This window comes from Anguilla rostrata, chromosome 2 (genome assembly GCF_018555375.3).
Source record: "Anguilla rostrata isolate EN2019 chromosome 2, ASM1855537v3, whole genome shotgun sequence".
Taxonomy (NCBI): Eukaryota; Metazoa; Chordata; class Actinopteri; order Anguilliformes; family Anguillidae; genus Anguilla; species Anguilla rostrata.
In genome coordinates, this window is record NC_057934.1 from 32,601,700 (window position 1) to 32,620,421 (window position 18,722).

At 43.6% G+C, this 18,722-nt stretch overlaps 2 protein-coding genes across 10 annotated transcripts in view; both read left to right on the plus strand.

The window, feature by feature from the left end:
- LOC135247811 (CD209 antigen-like protein A) overlaps window positions 1-18,722 on the plus strand; it is a 190,285-nt gene that overhangs the window by 57,465 nt on the left and 114,098 nt on the right. The window lies entirely within an intron of this gene.
- LOC135247812 (C-type lectin domain family 6 member A-like) overlaps window positions 7,161-18,722 on the plus strand; it is a 106,618-nt gene continuing 95,056 nt past the window's right edge. For all 4 annotated transcript variants that reach the window (XM_064321695.1, XM_064321696.1, XM_064321693.1 and 1 more), the window contains exon 1: window positions 7,161-7,414. In XM_064321695.1, coding sequence (XP_064177765.1) covers window positions 7,294-7,414 — 121 coding nt within the window. In that variant the 5' untranslated portion in view covers window positions 7,161-7,293. The remainder of the gene's footprint in view (window positions 7,415-18,722) is intronic.

The window sequence follows — 18,722 nt, forward strand, 5'->3', positions numbered from 1 at the left end:
AGGGCAAAACACAGAGTCACAAGAACATGAAGGAGCACAAACCGAAACACAATCCTAAACGCACACACAAAAACAAGGATCCAGCACCTGAGTCAGAGAGAAGGGAACTTAAATAGACACGACACTGACGGAGGGGGAAGGGAAAACAAGACAACCCAAAACTAATAATAGAATAATAAAAACAATTCTACAATTAAACGGGGTAAAGGACAGAACTATAAATTGAGGTGCCGCCATCTAGCGGCCCAAAAGAGAAACACAGACAAACCACAGAACATGACAGTACCCCCCCCCCCCAAGGGACGTCTCCTGACGTCCTCAGCAGAACCAAAGACTGACACACAAACTGACAAACGGCAGACAGGACAAAAAACAGGCAACCGACACACCGACAGACAGGCAGACAGCGGAGAACAGATTGGCGACGGGCCGACAGCCTGGGGGCAGATAAACAGGCCAACATACTGGCCGTAAACATGCGGGCAAACGGTAGACAGGCAAGCGGGCACACAAATAGACAAGGGGGCGGGTGAACAGACAGACCCACGGTGGGGAACGTGGATAGGGCGAGGTCTCTGGGCACTGGGTGGGGGCAGCGACGGCTTGGAAACACTAGGGGGCGCGAGAACACTAGGGGGGCACGGACACTAGGGGGCGCGGAAACGACTAGGGGAGCACGGACACTAAGGGGCGAGCGTCGGGACACACTAGGGCGGCAGCGGGAACACTAGGGGGGCGAGAACACTAGGGGGCAGGACACTGGACACTGGGGGGCGAGAACACTGGGGGACGCTGGACACTAAGGGGCGCGCGGGGAGAGGACACTAGGGACGCGAGAACATCGGCTAGGGGGCGCTGGTACCCTAGGGGGCGCGAGAACACTAGGGGAGCGAAAACACTAGGGGGAGCACGGACACTGAGGGATTCGGGAACACTGGGGGCGCGAGAACACTGGGGGGAGCAGGACACTGGCGGACACGGGGAGCAGGAACACTGGGCAAGGCGTGAACATTGGGGGCGAAGCGACAAGACATTGGGCAAGGCATGAATACTTGGCAAGCAGACATTGAGCAAGGCATGGACATGGGCAAGGGAGACATGGCAAAGGCATAGCATGACAAGAGGTGGCTTCGCCTGCGGGACAGCGGCCAGGGCAGGCGGGCGTCCTGGGGAAACAGACGAGCCCTGGCGGGGACTCTCGGGCGGGACTCTGGACGGCTCTGGAGGCCTCGCCGGGGCTCGAGGCAGGGGCGAAGCATAACCATTAGGCGAGGCATGGACATTGGGCAAGACAGGTGGCTTCTCCTGCGGGACAGCAGGCAGGGCAGACCGCGGCATCCCCTGCGGGACAACAGATGGAGCAGGCGACCTCTCCTGGGCGCCGGACGCCGCAGGAGGCCTCTCCGGGGCTCGAGGCAGCTCTGGAGAGGCCTCTCTGGGGCTCGAGGCAGCTCTGGAGGCCTCTCCGGGATGGCGGGCCGAGCAGGCAGCTCCTGCGGGACGGTGAACCGGGAAGACAGCTTCGGCGGGACAACGGGCCAGGCAGGAGGCTCCTGCCGAACGGCGGGCTCTGGCGCACTGGGCTGGGAGTACTTCTCGGCCAGAGGGGGCATATCCACGGCCCCCCGGAGATACTCCTCGCAGTGGAATGCCGTTGCTACTAGGGCTTTAAAGTCACAGCACCCCTCCAGGCTAGAGTAAATTAGCCCACCGTGGAGGGGGTCCTTCATGTTGTCCCTAAATAGCTGGCACACGATGGACTGGGGCAGGTCCATCTGCGCGGCAGCAGCACTAAACTCTGTCACGTAGTCCAATAATGGACGCGACCCCTGGCATGTATCAAAGAGTCTGTCCGCCAACTGTCTACTGGACAGGGGGGCCTGTCCAACGGCAGGACTTGGCCCGGAGGTCCCCCCAGAAACCACCGGCTTACTCAAAACCGGTGGCATGACTAAACAAAAACAAACCTCCGGAAACGGGAAGAGAGGAAAAAAAAAAAAAAAAAAAAACTCGCTGGGTCCAGTGCTGGCTGGATCCTTCTGTCAGGGCGGGCGAGGGAATGGACCTAAACACTCAAAATCCAAAGGGGTAGACACAAACCGAGGATGTTACTTTTAATGAGTACAAAAAACAAAAGAGAACAAAAACAAAGCCACGCAGAGCATGATTCAAAAAGTCAAAGCGAAGTTAGTAAAACGCAAAAACAAAGAAAATCCAGAAATCCAAAAACGATGTAGAAACAGAGCACGGGCAGGGTAAAGAACACTGAGGGCAAAACACAGAGTCACAAGAACACGAAGGAGCACAAACCGAAACACAATCCTAAACGCACACACAAAAACAAGGATCCAGCACCTGAGTAAGGGAGAAGGGAACTTAAATAGACACGACACTGACGAGACACAGGAGGGCACAATGAACAATCAGGCCACAGAGGGGGAAGGGAAAACGAGACAACCCAAAAACAATAATAGAATAATTGAAAACAATAATACAATAAAACAGGGTAAAAGGACAGAACTAAAAACTGAAGTGCCGCCATCTGGCGGCCCAAAAGGGAAACACAGACAAACCACAGAACCATGACACTTCCACCCCATCAGCCTTTTTCTCTACGACTAACGTTAGGTGTTTTCTTACACCTAACACTACGCGTTGCCTTTTATCCAACTCTTGCTGTTGGTCATGTGTTATTTTCTCTAAACTTGCCATTTACAATTACAAACATGTTACTCGCTCCCACATCTCATCTCCATTTTTAACTTCCTCATTTACACTCTGCTGTAGCCTTTCTGCATCATGTTGCCACGCATCTCTCCTGGAGTCACTCAGCTTTGCTTCCTCATAGAATTATTTTGCTCGACCCACTAGTCGCCCGACATTCCACTCCTAATGATCAAACCACAAGCTTTGAATACCCGCGGCTCTCGCTTTTCGGTCACTATTTTTACGGGGAAGGCCCTGTCCTTTTCATTTAAGCATTTACTCACACTGTTAGCTATGAACTCCTTCACTTCTTTCAACATAGCTGGATCTATAGGCTCATTTTTCTTTCTTCACGACACTTCTCTCCTACTTTACTCAGCGGCTCCGGAGAGCCAACTGTCGCCATCACTACATAGTTATTATGATTATAGTTCTATAATATAAAACAATACTTATCACACAATTAAAATATTTATGTCTCTAAAATATAAAACAATATTTATTCTGGGCCCACAAGACTAAAAACGTCACACTTTGACAAACAACACATATATTTTCTGTGCGAATCTGGCACAAAGGTCAGTGTTTCTGAATTATCAGACCCTTTCACCCTTTCAATGTCTGCCCACTCGCCTGTTTCCCACTTAACCCTTATTGGGCTAATCGTAACACACAGTCGCGGATTCAACAACAGTCTTTCCCATCCTGCAATAGCAAATCCCTCTGGTATCCCCAAGTGTGATGCAAGCGGTAGGGTCGCTACACTCTCTAATCCAAAAGTTCCTGCCGTCCACAGTTGTCACAATAGCGATAACCACTGTACGTCTGGAAAACCTGTCTGAACCTGCCTCAAATTAACCCACTTAGTAAGCTGCCAAAGCTTTAAATTAATCAACTGTGTGTCCTGTTGGTGCTCAACTCCCTCTGAGTCTAAATAGGTCTAGCCAAAAATGTGTCCTAATCCCTTGTGTCTCTATGTCCCCCATACGACAGTTATTGAGGCAAATTACAACAACCTTTTGAGTTGATGATTTTCTTCACAATGCCGCGTATGCTGTGTCCACTAACACAATCCTGTGTAAGTTTGCGCTGCGTATTGCGTTCCACTGTTCTTTGTCTACAGTAAATACACAAAGTCGGTTCAATCTACGCGTCTCATATACCCACTTTTCAGTTAAAACGCCCTCGTTGCTGGAGTCAGAATCGTCACTGAAATCTAAACACACAAAATGTTTTTCGAAAATTGCTCCGTTGGCTCTTTCAGATAATTAGTGAATCAGCATGATCAACACTTCAGCTAGTAATCTTAGATAGGATCAATTCTGATCCTTTGTGGCCACAGCACTTTACTCTGTCCGTTATTTAAGTTTTACAGGATCATAGAGTAGGGAGCACTATATACAAACTGCGCCTTTTACACACTGTCAGACCGGTCTTGACTATGGCGGGTTTGATCATACGCTTCACAAATTTTGTAGTCTAAGTAACAAAGCACGCAAGCAACCAGAAAAATCTCATACATTTCCCCACTACTTTTAAAAACATGAATATATATATATATATATATATATATATATATATATATATAGATATACCCACATGTTATGAATGATTATAAGAGCAGAACAATGGCGAGGGTAACAAGGCCCAGCAGGCACAGGCCGATCTCAAGGCCGCACCCCAGCCTCCACAAAAGATTGTACATTCCACCACCTTACGTTTATTTTACTATGCTAGCGTGGTTAAATAATATTATTTATATTCTAACACATATGCTCAAATACATGAAACCTTCAGTAATATGGCCTATTTCCCCTTGTAAGGAACAGCCGTTGTGTTCCTGAACTTCAAACCTTCACACCAATACCATTATTACACATTCTTTATTTACAGTGCAGTTGAACTAGTAGGGCCCCTACTCATATTAACACACCTTGTGCACATCTAATTATTCGGCCAATTTTGCGCATGAGACAACACACAAGACAACACCTAAGACTCACGAAGTGCTTAAGACTCACAAAACTCACTCTTCGTTCACACCAGCGCCGGCGCATTCACACGTTTCTGGCCAGTGTCACCGTCCCGTAGGCCCCCTAGTGACTGTTGCCGTCCCGTAGGCCCCCTAGCAACTTATTTTAATTGCCGTCTCTCAGCAATTTCTAGTAATTGCCGTCCCTCAGCAATTTCTAGTGACGGTTGCCGTCCCTCAGCAACTTATTTTAATTTCCGTCCCTCAGCAATTTCTAGTGACTGTTGCCGTCCCTCAGCAACTTATTTTAATTGCCGTCCCTCAGCAATTTCTATTGACTGTTGCCGTCCCTCGACAACTTATTTTAATTGCCGTCCCTCAGCAATTTCTAGTGACTGTTGCCGTCCCTCAGCAACTTATTTTAATTTCCGTCCCTCAGCAATTTCTATTGACTGTTGCCGTCTCTCAACAACTTATTTTAATTGCCGTCCCTCAACAACTTATTTTAATTGCTGTCCCTCAGCAGTTTTCCTAGTTTGCGACCCGTCGGGCCCCCAGTTAGGCAGTGGCGCGCCCCAGGCCGGCGGACCAGACCAGACAAATGAGCACACGCAGGCCCAACGCAGCCCCGAACACACGGCCGAGTGCACGAACACCAGGTGCGCAGACAAGCCGCCGACGGGGCGAAAACACACCGGACCAGCAGGGGCCCCGACTGGAGCTGAATACAACAACCGCCGATTGGGCGAAAACACACTGGGCCGGCCAATGGGCGACGACTGTTTAGTGAACCTGTGTTTACACATTAACTGAAATGGCACAACCAAGTACTGAACTGCAGAACTGAGATTTTTATTTACTGTGCAAATTGTGCATACAAGTCCCAAGAGCAGGATCAGAGTAGGCTTCAGACAGTCACACAACCCACCGTTAGTCGGCTCAGCGGCTATATCGCACAACACGACGGACTGCGCTACAGACAGTCGAACGTCCCACTGCCTTATGGCACGGCGGCTATATCGCCCAAAACGACTGACTGAATGCACACCCTTTGTGGACGGACAAACCGCCGAATGCACGAGGGCCCCGCAGGCCCACGAGCACACACGTGAACGGCCCAGGCGCCAACCCAACACAGCCTCCGCGAATATGGGTGCCCTTAGGGTACTGTCAGCTTCACCTGTTCTGACCTCCCCCTGATACACTTCCTCAGCACAGGTGGTGCGGTATCCGCAAAGCTGTCACTTTTACCCGTTCAGACCTCCCCCTGATATACTTCCTCAACACAGGTGGGGCGGTACCCGCAAAACTATCACTTTCTGAGCTGCGTCAACGCCAAATGCACCAAACCTCCTGCAAACACAGCGCAGACAATGAGCCAACACACTATCAGGATCTTTAACACACACTCCTGCATATCTCACATTCGCACTTCGCTCTTTTCAACTCATGCACATAACATTATTCAACACGCAACACTTATCACGAACACTTATTACAAACACATCACATTTATTTCAGGCATACCATCACATCAGACTCTTCTCTCTTACCATACCTTTTTACTGTAGTTTTAGATTCTTTGGAGGAGAGGCTTCGTTTTTGCCTCGGCCTGGGCAGATACACACTGCTCTTAGATTCAACTAGTACGTGCAGACTTATAAAAAGGCTCTGCTTACCTGCCTTGTGGCCACTGTTGAACCAAGAGTCAGCAGTTCCGTCCAGACGTTCGGCTTCCCCAAGCCTCTCCTGACTGGCTCGCCAATTCAATGTGGGAAAAACAGGACCCAGCCTGGGCCAGAAGACTGTTGAATACTTCTTCAAAATATACACTTCACAGAGTCTGATTATTGCAGGTAATTCAAAGATAACATGCAAGAACCCGGGCTGATCTGCGCATATCAATACAAACACTCTCAAAGCATTCCACAAGACACTTCACAGAAAACACATAAGACGCACACACACACAGACAAGACACACAAGACATACTGAACTCCCCTGGGGCCGAACACTCCCTTTTATCCTATCTTGTTAGCTCCTCCTGTTGTGGAGCTCAAGCTTGGACTTTCCCTCATGCTTACATCATGTTACTTTACTCTTTCCCATACATCATTGTTTCTCATTTTTCAGACACCACTATTTCCAAGCCCCCTTCTTTATTTAATTAAAAAATAGGCATTCCCTTCTCTTATCTAAGTCTTCCTCCCCTTCTTGGCGTCAGTTATGTATTCACCTCATTTATCTCCTGCTGGATTTTATCATTCACAACACGTTTGTATGAAAGGCCTAGTTTGTATGCCAGAAGCTGTGCTTTCATTGTATATGGACTTTTACAGCTTGTGTTTTATATTTAGTGCAAACCTCTACAGATTATTACTGTTTTGACCAAGATCTGGCCATTGCTAGTTCTACATATACTTCTTTTGTTAATGATATACTTGGTGGTGATGGCTGGTGATCTTAAATGCCTTTTCAAAGGTGGGTGTCAAGCTCTGATCAGCTTCCTGGTCTCTCAATGCGATTTCCTCTCTCTGCTCAAGTAGCTCAGACCACAGTGACACAAAATATATAAAAAGAAATACCGGATAGAGCACTAGCAGCAGTTGTCAGAAATGGCAGCATTGGTCTCCAAAGATTCAGAGGGTATATACACTGCCCTGGCCTGTCCAGACCAAGATGTGTACAGCACACTGGGCCAGACCTCACTCAACAGCCCAGGAGCTCAGCACAAAGGTAAGAACACCTGCACAGTGTATTAAAGAGCAGCACACAGGTAAGAACACCTGCACAGTGTATTAAAGAGCAGCATAATCAAGAGATCATTGTCGCTTTTAAATGAGCTTGTGGAATTTTTTTATTTATTACATCAGTAGCACGTAGCACATAGAATCCAACAATTATTTTAGTAAGAGTTCAATCCTCAAGTGTGAGCTGTGAGCTCGTAGCTCCAAGCTTGCACCTAGAGCCGAGCTCCCAGCTCCCAGTTTCCTGATCTGAGCTCGCACCTCATAGCTCGCTCATCCCAGCTCCCGGCTCTCAGATCGTACCTATCAGCTCACTCTTGCCCGAAGACCTCTTGTGTTACCGTATATTACATCTCATAAAAAACACGTTTTCAACGTACAAAAATGCCAAGTTACTAAAAAGTATTGATATCAAAATGACGCCAAGTTACGATACTACAAACAATATAGGCTATCTTGCCTCACCGAAATGACATAAGATGTATCTCAAAGCAATGCTACCCAATATTTCCTCAGTTCTTTCAAGTCACTTGGCCCTGTGTATAAGCATGCACTACATGAACAGGCCAAATATATGTGTGGATGGCTCTCTCACAGTCAAGATTGATTGAATAGGTGTGTGTATGTCCAATTTGTATTGGTATGTAGGCCTATGTATTTCGCTGCCCAGGCTTTCTGTTGCGTGAATGATAGTATGTTTCTTGGTACAAGTGTGTTCGTGAATGTGAATGTAAGATGCTGCCAGGGAAATGTCCCCATGCGGATAAAGAAGTTCTCTATGTATGTATGTACAATATGTGTTTTACATGCAGTATTTATTGTACGTAGCAAATATACAATAACTTGCACATGTACTCAAATTCAGTTCAGAAGCAAGTATAAACATGTTTTCTGGAGAAATGTGCTTCCTGTCGTTGCTCAGCAGCAGTTCTGTACATTAATGAATTTATACATTAATTTCAATGTACAATGTTCAATGTGTTCCATGAGGCAATTCGAAATATTTGTCTCTTTGATCTGACAGAAAGTTTGCATGACATTGTGAAATGGTAAGATTAGAAAACACAGGGCCAAGTGACTTGAAAGAACTGAGGAAATATTGGGTAGCATTGCTTTGAGATACATCTTATGTCATTTCGGTGAGGCAAGATAGCCTATATTGTTTGTAGTATCGTAACTTGGCGTCATTTTGATATCAATACTTTTTAGTAACTTGGCATTTTTGTACGTTGAAACGTGTTTTTATGAGATATCAGTTCTTTTTGCAAAGCGTTTTATTATGAGAGTGAGAAATGCGACCCTGCAAGAAACGGTTGTGGATTATGGCTATCGTTGTGTGAATCTGTACAGTCTGATGAGCGTGTACCGTTCAGCAGTTTCGGTTTGCTATATATGTAAAACAGTGGCTGTGAGATAGGATGCAGTGGCGTAAGCGTAAACGCATCAGAAACGCAGATGGAATATGGTATGTACTCACGGATTTGACGTCCATCCAACGAGCCTTGACTGACAAAATAATCAACACGCCCGTAGAATTATAACTCCCTAGGTCGCAACTTGTGTAGCCTTCTGTCCTGCTCCGTTGTCTGTTATTTCGTGGAGATGCACTATTAGTGTTTGTAAGGTTTATCCTTCTGTCCTGCTCCATTGTCTGTTATTTCGTGGAGATGCACTTTTAGTGTTTGTAAGGTTTATAAGGCATTTTGATAGGCTAATCTGCAGGTAGGAATCCTCTTCGCCGTTTTGCTAAACTAGAACCGGAAAACATGATAGTGGAGAATAGGAGCAGACGCATATGTCCCAGCAGGCTTTGCATATGAGAGAATAACAACAGTGCGGGAGAAATTAAAATGAAATTACGAAATTCCGTAGTTGAAACAATATGTTTTTAGCAGAATGGGCATGTAGGTGAAGGTTGACATGATCACGGAGTATAGTGCGAAGTAAATGGAGTGACCATGAGCGAGCTTATATTCCTTACCAAATGGTATATATAACAGTCGGTATTGAACACTGGTTGTTGAAGTGGAGGGTCAAATAACATTGCACACATTATTTACCTGTAATGTAATCTATTGCACGAATGTGTTTTCTCATGTTCAGTGCTAGTAGTTATACTTATGAGTGAATCATGATTTTAAATGTAATGTTTTAATGCGGAGTTGCAGAACCTACATACGTAGTAATTGTGTGTTGCCTATGTGGCTAGATAGAGAAGAAGGGCGAGGTAACATGAATGTAGAAACGTGGCGTTTGCTGATATTAAGGTTTTGTATGGTAGCCAAGTGAAGAAATATAGTTAGTAGAAATGGCACAGTGGTGAACCGGTGTAACTTTTAAATAAAAGGAATACATTTGCGTCATGAAATGCATATGGGTGGCCGTGAGTGAGTGAGGTTTACCAGTCTGTGACTTCGTTAGCTAATGCCATAGCTATGCAATGCGTGAAATATCATTAGCGAACCTGCCGGTAGTTTTAAAGAAGAACACAAGCCAGTAAGCACAGAAGAGCTTCCGTTGAATCCATATGGCTTAGCAATATTGTAGCCGGTCAATAACTGAACGTACAGACGGTAAGTCATAATGCATATATCTTAGCAATATTGTAGCCGGTTAATAACTGAACGGTGAACGGCGGGTAGATATGGTGCAAAAGCAATAATTAAGAAGTAGTAGACAATTATTAGTGAGGGTCGAAGCAAGTTAAAGAAACGGGTTCCAAGCTGGGCTTGAACATGCGACCCAGTGCTCCCAAGCCTGTAACCTTACCCACTAGGCCACAGACGGATTAGCTGTTCAACCAGCGGAGTTGCGGAATGTACATAAGTACTAATTGTTTGTAGCGTATGTGGGTAGATAGAGAACAGAGCGAGGTAACATGAAATAGAAACGTGGCGTTTGCTGATATGAAAGTTTTGTACGGTAGCCAAGTGAAGAAATATAGTTAATAGAAATGGCACAGTGGTGAACTGGTGTAACTTTTTAATGAAAGGAATACATTTGCCGTGACTTCGTTAGCTAATGCCATAGCTATGCAATGCGTGAAATATCATTAGCAAACCTGCCGGTGGTTTTAAAGAACACAGGCCAGTAAGCACAGAAGAGCTCCCGTTGAATCCATGTGGCTTAGCAATATTGTAGCCGGTTAATAACTGAACGGTGAACGGCGGGTAAATATGGTGCAAAAGCAATAATTGATAAGTAGGCTAGTAGACAATTATTAGTGAGGGTTGAAGCAGGTTAAAGAAACGTGTTCTAAGCTGGGCTTGAACCTAGGACCCATGTTCCCAAGACTGTAACCTTACCCACTAGGCCACAGGCGGACTAGCTGTTTGAACAGGAAATGTTTCAGAATAAAAATGTATGGGTATTTTTCGTGTGTATGCGCGTTTTTGATTGGGTCGTGTAGGGCAGATTTGGCTGGTGTTAGTGAAATGTCCAATGGGGAGACATGTTGTTAGTGGGATAGGCGGCAGGAAAAATAAGAATGAGAAGAAGAAGAAGAAGAAAGAGAAGAAGAAGAAGGAGAAAACGCAAAATCCCCTTAGTTTGGGGCTTTATTGTGTGGACATGTGAAGTTGTTTATGAATTCTGTCTGTTGAAATGGGGTCAGAATGTACAGAATTTAATGTTTTTAAGGGCTGAGTGTCTGTGGCTGTTGTGGTTATTTCTGTGGGGAACCCTGAAAAGTGCCAAACTCTCGGTGCTGTATAGGTATGGGGGCATGCCCCCGCCAAGGCGTAACTTGGCGGGATGGCATACCTGCCATCCCAATCTCATAAAAAACACGTTTTCAACGTACAAAAATGCCAAGTTACTAAAAAGTATTGATATCAAAATGACGCCAAGTTACGATACTACAAACAATATAGGCTATCTTGCCTCACCGAAATGACATAAGATGTATCTCAAAGCAATGCTACCCAATATTTCCTCAGTTCTTTCAAGTCACTTGGCCCTGTGTATAAGCATGCACTACATGAACAGGCCAAATATATGTGTGGATGGCTCTCTCACAGTCAAGATTGATTGAATAGGTGTGTGTATGTCCAATTTGTATTGGTATGTAGGCCTATGTATTTCGCTGCCCAGGCTTTCTGTTGCGTGAATGATAGTATGTTTCTTGGTACAAGTGTGTTCGTGAATGTGAATGTAAGATGCTGCCAGGGAAATGTCCCCATGCGGATAAAGAAGTTCTCTATGTATGTATGTACAATATGTGTTTTACATGCAGTATTTATTGTACGTAGCAAATATACAATAACTTGCACATGTACTCAAATTCAGTTCAGAAGCAAGTATAAACATGTTTTCTGGAGAAATGTGCTTCCTGTCGTTGCTCAGCAGCAGTTCTGTACATTAATTAATTTATACATTAATTTCAATGTACAATGTTCAATGTGTTCCATGAGGCAATTCGAAATATTTGTCTCTTTGATCTGACAGAAAGTTTGCATGACATTGTGAAATGGTAAGATTAGAAAACACAGGGCCAAGTGACTTGAAAGAACTGAGGAAATATTGGGTAGCATTGCTTTGAGATACATCTTATGTCATTTCGGTGAGGCAAGATAGCCTATATTGTTTGTAGTATCGTAACTTGGCGTCATTTTGATATCAATACTTTTTAGTAACTTGGCATTTTTGTACGTTGAAAACGTGTTTTTTATGAGATATCAGTTCTTTTTGCAAAGCGTTTTATTATGAGAGTGAGAAATGCGACCCTGCAAGAAACGGTTGTGGATTATGGCTATCGTTGTGTGAATCTGTACAGTCTGATGAGCGTGTACCGTTCAGCAGTTTCGGTTTGCTATGTAAAACAGTGGCTGTGAGATAGGATGCAGTGGCGTAAGCGTAAACGCATCAGAAACGCAGATGGAATATGGTATGTACTCACGGATTTGACGTCCATCCAACGAGCCTTGACTGACAAAATAATCAACACGCCCGTAGAATTATAACTCCCTAGGTCGCAACTTGTGTAGCCTTCTGTCCTGCTCCGTTGTCTGTTATTTCGTGGAGATGCACTATTAGTGTTTGTAAGGTTTATCCTTCTGTCCTGCTCCATTGTCTGTTATTTCGTGGAGATGCACTTTTAGTGTTTGTAAGGTTTATAAGGCATTTTGATAGGCTAATCTGCAGGTAGGAATCCTCTTCGCCGTTTTGCTAAACTAGAACCGGAAAACATGATAGTGGAGAATAGGAGCAGACGCATATGTCCCAGCAGGCTTTGCATATGAGAGAATAACAACAGTGCGGGAGAAATTAAAATGAAATTACGAAATTCCGTAGTTGAAACAATATGTTTTTAGCAGAATGGGCATGTAGGTGAAGGTTGACATGATCACGGAGTATAGTGCGAAGTAAATGGAGTGACCATGAGCGAGCTTATATTCCTTACCAAATGGTATATATAACAGTCGGTATTGAACACTGGTTGTTGAAGTGGAGGGTCAAATAACATTGCACACATTATTTACCTGTAATGTAATCTATTGCACGAATGTGTTTTTCTCATGTTCAGTGCTAGTAGTTATACTTATGAGTGAATCATGATTTTAAATGTAATGTTTTAATGCGGAGTTGCAGAACCTACATACGTAGTAATTGTGTGTTGCCTATGTGGCTAGATAGAGAAGAAGGGCGAGGTAACATGAATGTAGAAACGTGGCGTTTGCTGATATTAAGGTTTTGTATGGTAGCCAAGTGAAGAAATATAGTTAGTAGAAATGGCACAGTGGTGAACCGGTGTAACTTTTAAATAAAAGGAATACATTTGCGTCATGAAATGCATATGGGTGGCCGTGAGTGAGTGAGGTTTACCAGTCTGTGACTTCGTTAGCTAATGCCATAGCTATGCAATGCGTGAAATATCATTAGCGAACCTGCCGGTAGTTTTAAAGAAGAACACAAGCCAGTAAGCACAGAAGAGCTTCCGTTGAATCCATATGGCTTAGCAATATTGTAGCCGGTCAATAACTGAACGTACAGACGGTAAGTCATAATGCATATATCTTAGCAATATTGTAGCCGGTTAATAACTGAACGGTGAACGGCGGGTAGATATGGTGCAAAAGCAATAATTAAGAAGTAGTAGACAATTATTAGTGAGGGTCGAAGCAAGTTAAAGAAACGGGTTCCAAGCTGGGCTTGAACATGCGACCCAGTGCTCCCAAGCCTGTAACCTTACCCACTAGGCCACAGACGGATTAGCTGTTCAACCAGCGGAGTTGCGGAATGTACATAAGTACTAATTGTTTGTAGCGTATGTGGGTAGATAGAGAACAGAGCGAGGTAACATGAAATAGAAACGTGGCGTTTGCTGATATGAAAGTTTTGTACGGTAGCCAAGTGAAGAAATATAGTTAATAGAAATGGCACAGTGGTGAACTGGTGTAACTTTTTAATGAAAGGAATACATTTGCCGTGACTTCGTTAGCTAATGCCATAGCTATGCAATGCGTGAAATATCATTAGCAAACCTGCCGGTGGTTTTAAAGAACACAGGCCAGTAAGCACAGAAGAGCTCCCGTTGAATCCATGTGGCTTAGCAATATTGTAGCCGGTTAATAACTGACGGTGAACGGCGGGTAAATATGGTGCAAAAGCAATAATTGATAAGTAGGCTAGTAGACAATTATTAGTGAGGGTTGAAGCAGGTTAAAGAAACGTGTTCTAAGCTGGGCTTGAACCTAGGACCCCATGTTCCCAAGACTGTAACCTTACCCACTAGGCCACAGGCGGACTAGCTGTTTGAACAGGAAATGTTTCAGAATAAAAATGTATGGGTATTTTTCGTGTGTATGCGCGTTTTTGATTGGGTCGTGTAGGGCAGATTTGGCTGGTGTTAGTGAAATGTCCAATGGGGAGACATGTTGTTAGTGGGATAGGCGGCAGGAAAAATAAGAATGAGAAGAAGAAGAAGAAGAAGAGAGAAGAAGGAGAAAATTAAACTAAAATCCCCTTAGTTTGTGACTTTATTGTGTGGACATGTGAAGTTGTTTATGAATTCTGTCTGTTGAAATGGGGTCAGAATGTACAGAATTTAATGTTTTTAAGGGCTGAGTGTCTGTGGCTGTTGTGGTTATTTCTGTGGGGAACCCTGAAAAGTGCCAAACTCTCGGTGCTGTATAGGTATGGGGGCATGCCCCCGCCAAGGCGTAACTTGGCGGGATGGCATACCTGCCATCCCAATGTTTTAATGCGGAGTTGCAGAACCTACATACGTAGTAATTGTGTGTAGCCTATGTGGCTAGATAGAGAAGAAGGGCGAGGTAACATGAATGTAGAAACGTGGCGTTTGCTGATATTAAGGTTTTGTATGGTAGCCAAGTGAAGAAATATAGTTAGTAGAAATGGCACAGTGGTGAACCGGTGTAACTTTTAAATAAAAGGAATACATTTGCGTCATGAAATGCATATGGGTGGCCGTGAGTGAGTGAGGTTTACCAGTCTGTGACTTCGTTAGCTAATGCCATAGCTATGCAATGCGTGAAATATCATTAGCGAACCTGCCGGTAGTTTTAAAGAAGAACACAAGCCAGTAAGCACAGAAGAGCTTCCGTTGAATCCATATGGCTTAGCAATATTGTAGCCGGTCAATAACTGAACGTACAGACGGTAAGTCATAATGCATATATCTTAGCAATATTGTAGCCGGTTAATAACTGAACGGTGAACGGCGGGTAGATATGGTGCAAAAGCAATAATTAAGAAGTAGTAGACAATTATTAGTGAGGGTCGAAGCAAGTTAAAGAAACGGGTTCCAAGCTGGGCTTGAACATGCGACCCAGTGCTCCCAAGCCTGTAACCTTACCCACTAGGCCACAGACGGATTAGCTGTTCAACCTGCGGAGTTGCGGAATGTACATAAGTACTAATTGTTTGTAGCGTATGTGGGTAGATAGAGAACAGAGCGAGGTAACATGAATGTAGAAATAGAAACGTGGCGTTTGCTGATATGAAAGTTTTGTACGGTAGCCAAGTGAAGAAATATAGTTAATAGAAATGGCACAGTGGTGAACTGGTGTAACTTTTTAATGAAAGGAATACATTTGCCGTGACTTCGTTAGCTAATGCCATAGCTATGCAATGCGTGAAATATCACTAGCAAACCTGCCGGTGGTTTTAAAGAACACAGGCCAGTAAGCACAGAAGAGCTCCCGTTGAATCCATGTGGCTTAGCAATATTGTAGCCGGTTAATAACTGAACGGTGAACGGCGGGTAAATATGGTGCAAAAGCAATAATTGATAAGTAGGCTAGTAGACAATTATTAGTGAGGGTTGAAGCAGGTTAAAGAAACGTGTTCTAAGCTGGGCTTGAACCTAGGACCCCATGTTCCCAAGACTGTAACCTTACCCACTAGGCCACAGGCGGACTAGCTGTTTGAACGGGAAATGTTTCAGAATAAAAATGTATGGGTATTTTTCGTGTGTATGCGCGTTTTTGATTGGGTCGTGTAGGGCAGATTTGGCTGGTGTTAGTGAAATGTCCAATGGGGAACATGTTGTTAGTGGGATAGGCGGCAGGAAAAATAAGAATGAGAAGAAGAAGAAGAAGAAAGAGAAGAAGAAGAAGGAGAAAACGCAAAATCCCCTTAGTTTGGGGCTTTATTGTGTGGACATGTGAAGTTGTTTATGAATTCTGTCTGTTGAAATGGGGTCAGAATGTACAGAATTTAATGTTTTTAAGGGCTGAGTGTCTGTGGCTGTTGTGGTTATTTCTGTGGGGAACCCTGAAAAGTGCCAAACTCTCGGTGCTGTATAGGTATGGGGGCATGCCCCCGCCAAGGCGTAACTTGGCGGGATGGCATACCTGCCATCCCAATTAATTTGGAGAAATATTAGAACATATCAATTACTGCAATGTGCATCATTGTAAGACGCAAAGGGAGGTTAATGCTGGAGTTCAAAATTTTTATGTTAGAATATAATTTTATAACATATAAATGTCAAGAGACCATTAGAAAATGCTTGTTTGTGTGAAGGGGTTAAATGGGGTTATTCTTGGCTAGTTTGTGTGGAGCTCTGAATGACTAAGTTACGTGTGGCAGTCTACCCATTTTGCATTTAGGCTTATTTGATACTATAAAATAGAAGTAGGCCTATGGGTTTTAATTGTAATTTAATTAATGGATTAAGATAAACAGCTCATATAAATGGCGACACTCATCCGGAAGCATGGACGTGGGGTGGGCATGTAAGTTGCAAAAAACTGGCTGTGGTATACCCAGGTGTTGATGATGCTACCGCCAAGAGGTAAATATTTTTCTCGACTTGTAGTGGTACTGGGGCAGAGTATGCACAGTCAAAAATGTTGAGCATTGCCATTCATATTAGCCAATTGAAGACACAAATATAGACAATTTTTTTTAAAAGTGTTTATATCTCATTCTTTCTGGTTGTCTGTGACTGTTGACCCTAATTTTCCATTGACTCAGTTGTCTTATCTATTTTAAACTGTTAAGCGAACAGTTTTCGTGACGTCAAGAAACTTGAATGTGGCGAACCACCTAGCGTTTCTTAATTTGAACATGAATCTGCTGGTGTCTGTTAGCATAGCTTGACTTTACCACTCTCCCCCCAAAAGTGTGGCTGTTTGCCCCAATATATACATAGCCTCACTCCTCTGCCTGACTTGGCTGGCTTTTAATTACTATTATTTTATTTATTTAAGCTTTATTTATACAGGGTAGGTTGACTGAGCCTGTATGTTCTTTCACAGCAATGCCCTGTTTCACACACACTTAGATACCCAACCACACAAATAAATTACATAAAATCAATGGTACAATACAGATAAGTCCAGAAACAGTCGTAGTGACCAATTGCATGAAGTTCTCTGCTTTTTATCACTGATTTAAATGCTCAAAGAGTAACCAGGTCTGTGAGCCGAACCTCCCTCTGTAAGCTATTCCAGGCAGATAGTGCAGAGAAGTTAAAAGCCTTTTTACCTGGCTCAGTACGGACAGTAGGAACCTTCGTTATCAAAGTATCTGTTATCCTAACTGGTATGCACTCTAATTCTGGGTCAAATAGCAAGAAAGGTAGCTCGGAAGAATACCCAAAATTAAATGAAAGGACGGAGTGTAGCACAGTGGGTAAGGAGCTGGGCTTGTAACCGAAAGGTCGCAGATTCAATTCCCGGGTAAGGACACTGCCGTTGTACCCTTGAGCAAGGTACTTAACCTGCATTGCTTCAGTATATATCCAGCTGTATAAATGGATACAATGTAAAAATGCTATGTAAAAGTTGTGTAAGTCGCTCTGGATAACAGTGTCTGCTAAATGTCTGTAATGTAATGTAATGAAAACATACCTGTGGCTAAGTCGATGCATGGATAGGGCGAGCCACCCAAACACTGAGTACAGTGAGCAATGATGAGTGAGGCTTCTACTTGTGATAAATCACAGGGCTCCATGATACACTGTGTCTTATCATGTGAAGACGATAGTAACACAGGTTACCATAATCACGAACTGGCAATAAGGTAGCTTTGACAAATGTACATTTAAAGAGAAACTCGATTTATTTCTAAAGTAAAAACTCAACTTGCGCTTCTTAATCCGATGTTGGAAGTGATAGTTAAAAGACCGCTGATCATCAAGAAAGAAACCTAAGTATAGGCTGTTACAGGCTCAATAGAATGGCCTTGTAAAGTGATAATACTTTGGTTTAATGATGTGTAGCCTACTTACAGTACTATTCGATAAAACCATAAGCTCAGCTTTTTCAGCATCCAGAACGAGTTTCAGGTGGAAAAACTGAGCCTGCACAAGATTAAAAACATGTTTCTAAAGAGCCTTATTCAGGGTAGAATCAAAACAGAATATAGCTGTCAGCATAAAATGAAAAGCACTTAAATCATAGCACTTGATCTGCAGTATGTTTTATTCTTACCCAGTAATATAATAAAGTTTGATTTTTAAAAATATTTAAACAACTTATTTGTCTGACCATTCAGAAAATTTTACCACGCCACAATTGGCCTCATAATTAGTGAATCAAAGTTTTTGTGAGATAAAATCAAATGGGTATGTAAGACACAGCAGTAAAGTCATTCATATAAATAAGGAATAACAAGGGTCCAATTATTGATCCTTGAGGGACACAATAACTTGGCCCTGTTTGAGTGTGGAAGAATATATTAGACTTCGTTTTTGTGGAAGATCACAAAGATGACTTATTTAGAGTGTATTTCTTTATGTTTAGTGCCTTGTGTTTTTCTGGCTGCTCGACATCCCATATTTAATTAATTCCCATGGAGGAAGAACTATTCTGCCCTACAAAGCCTAA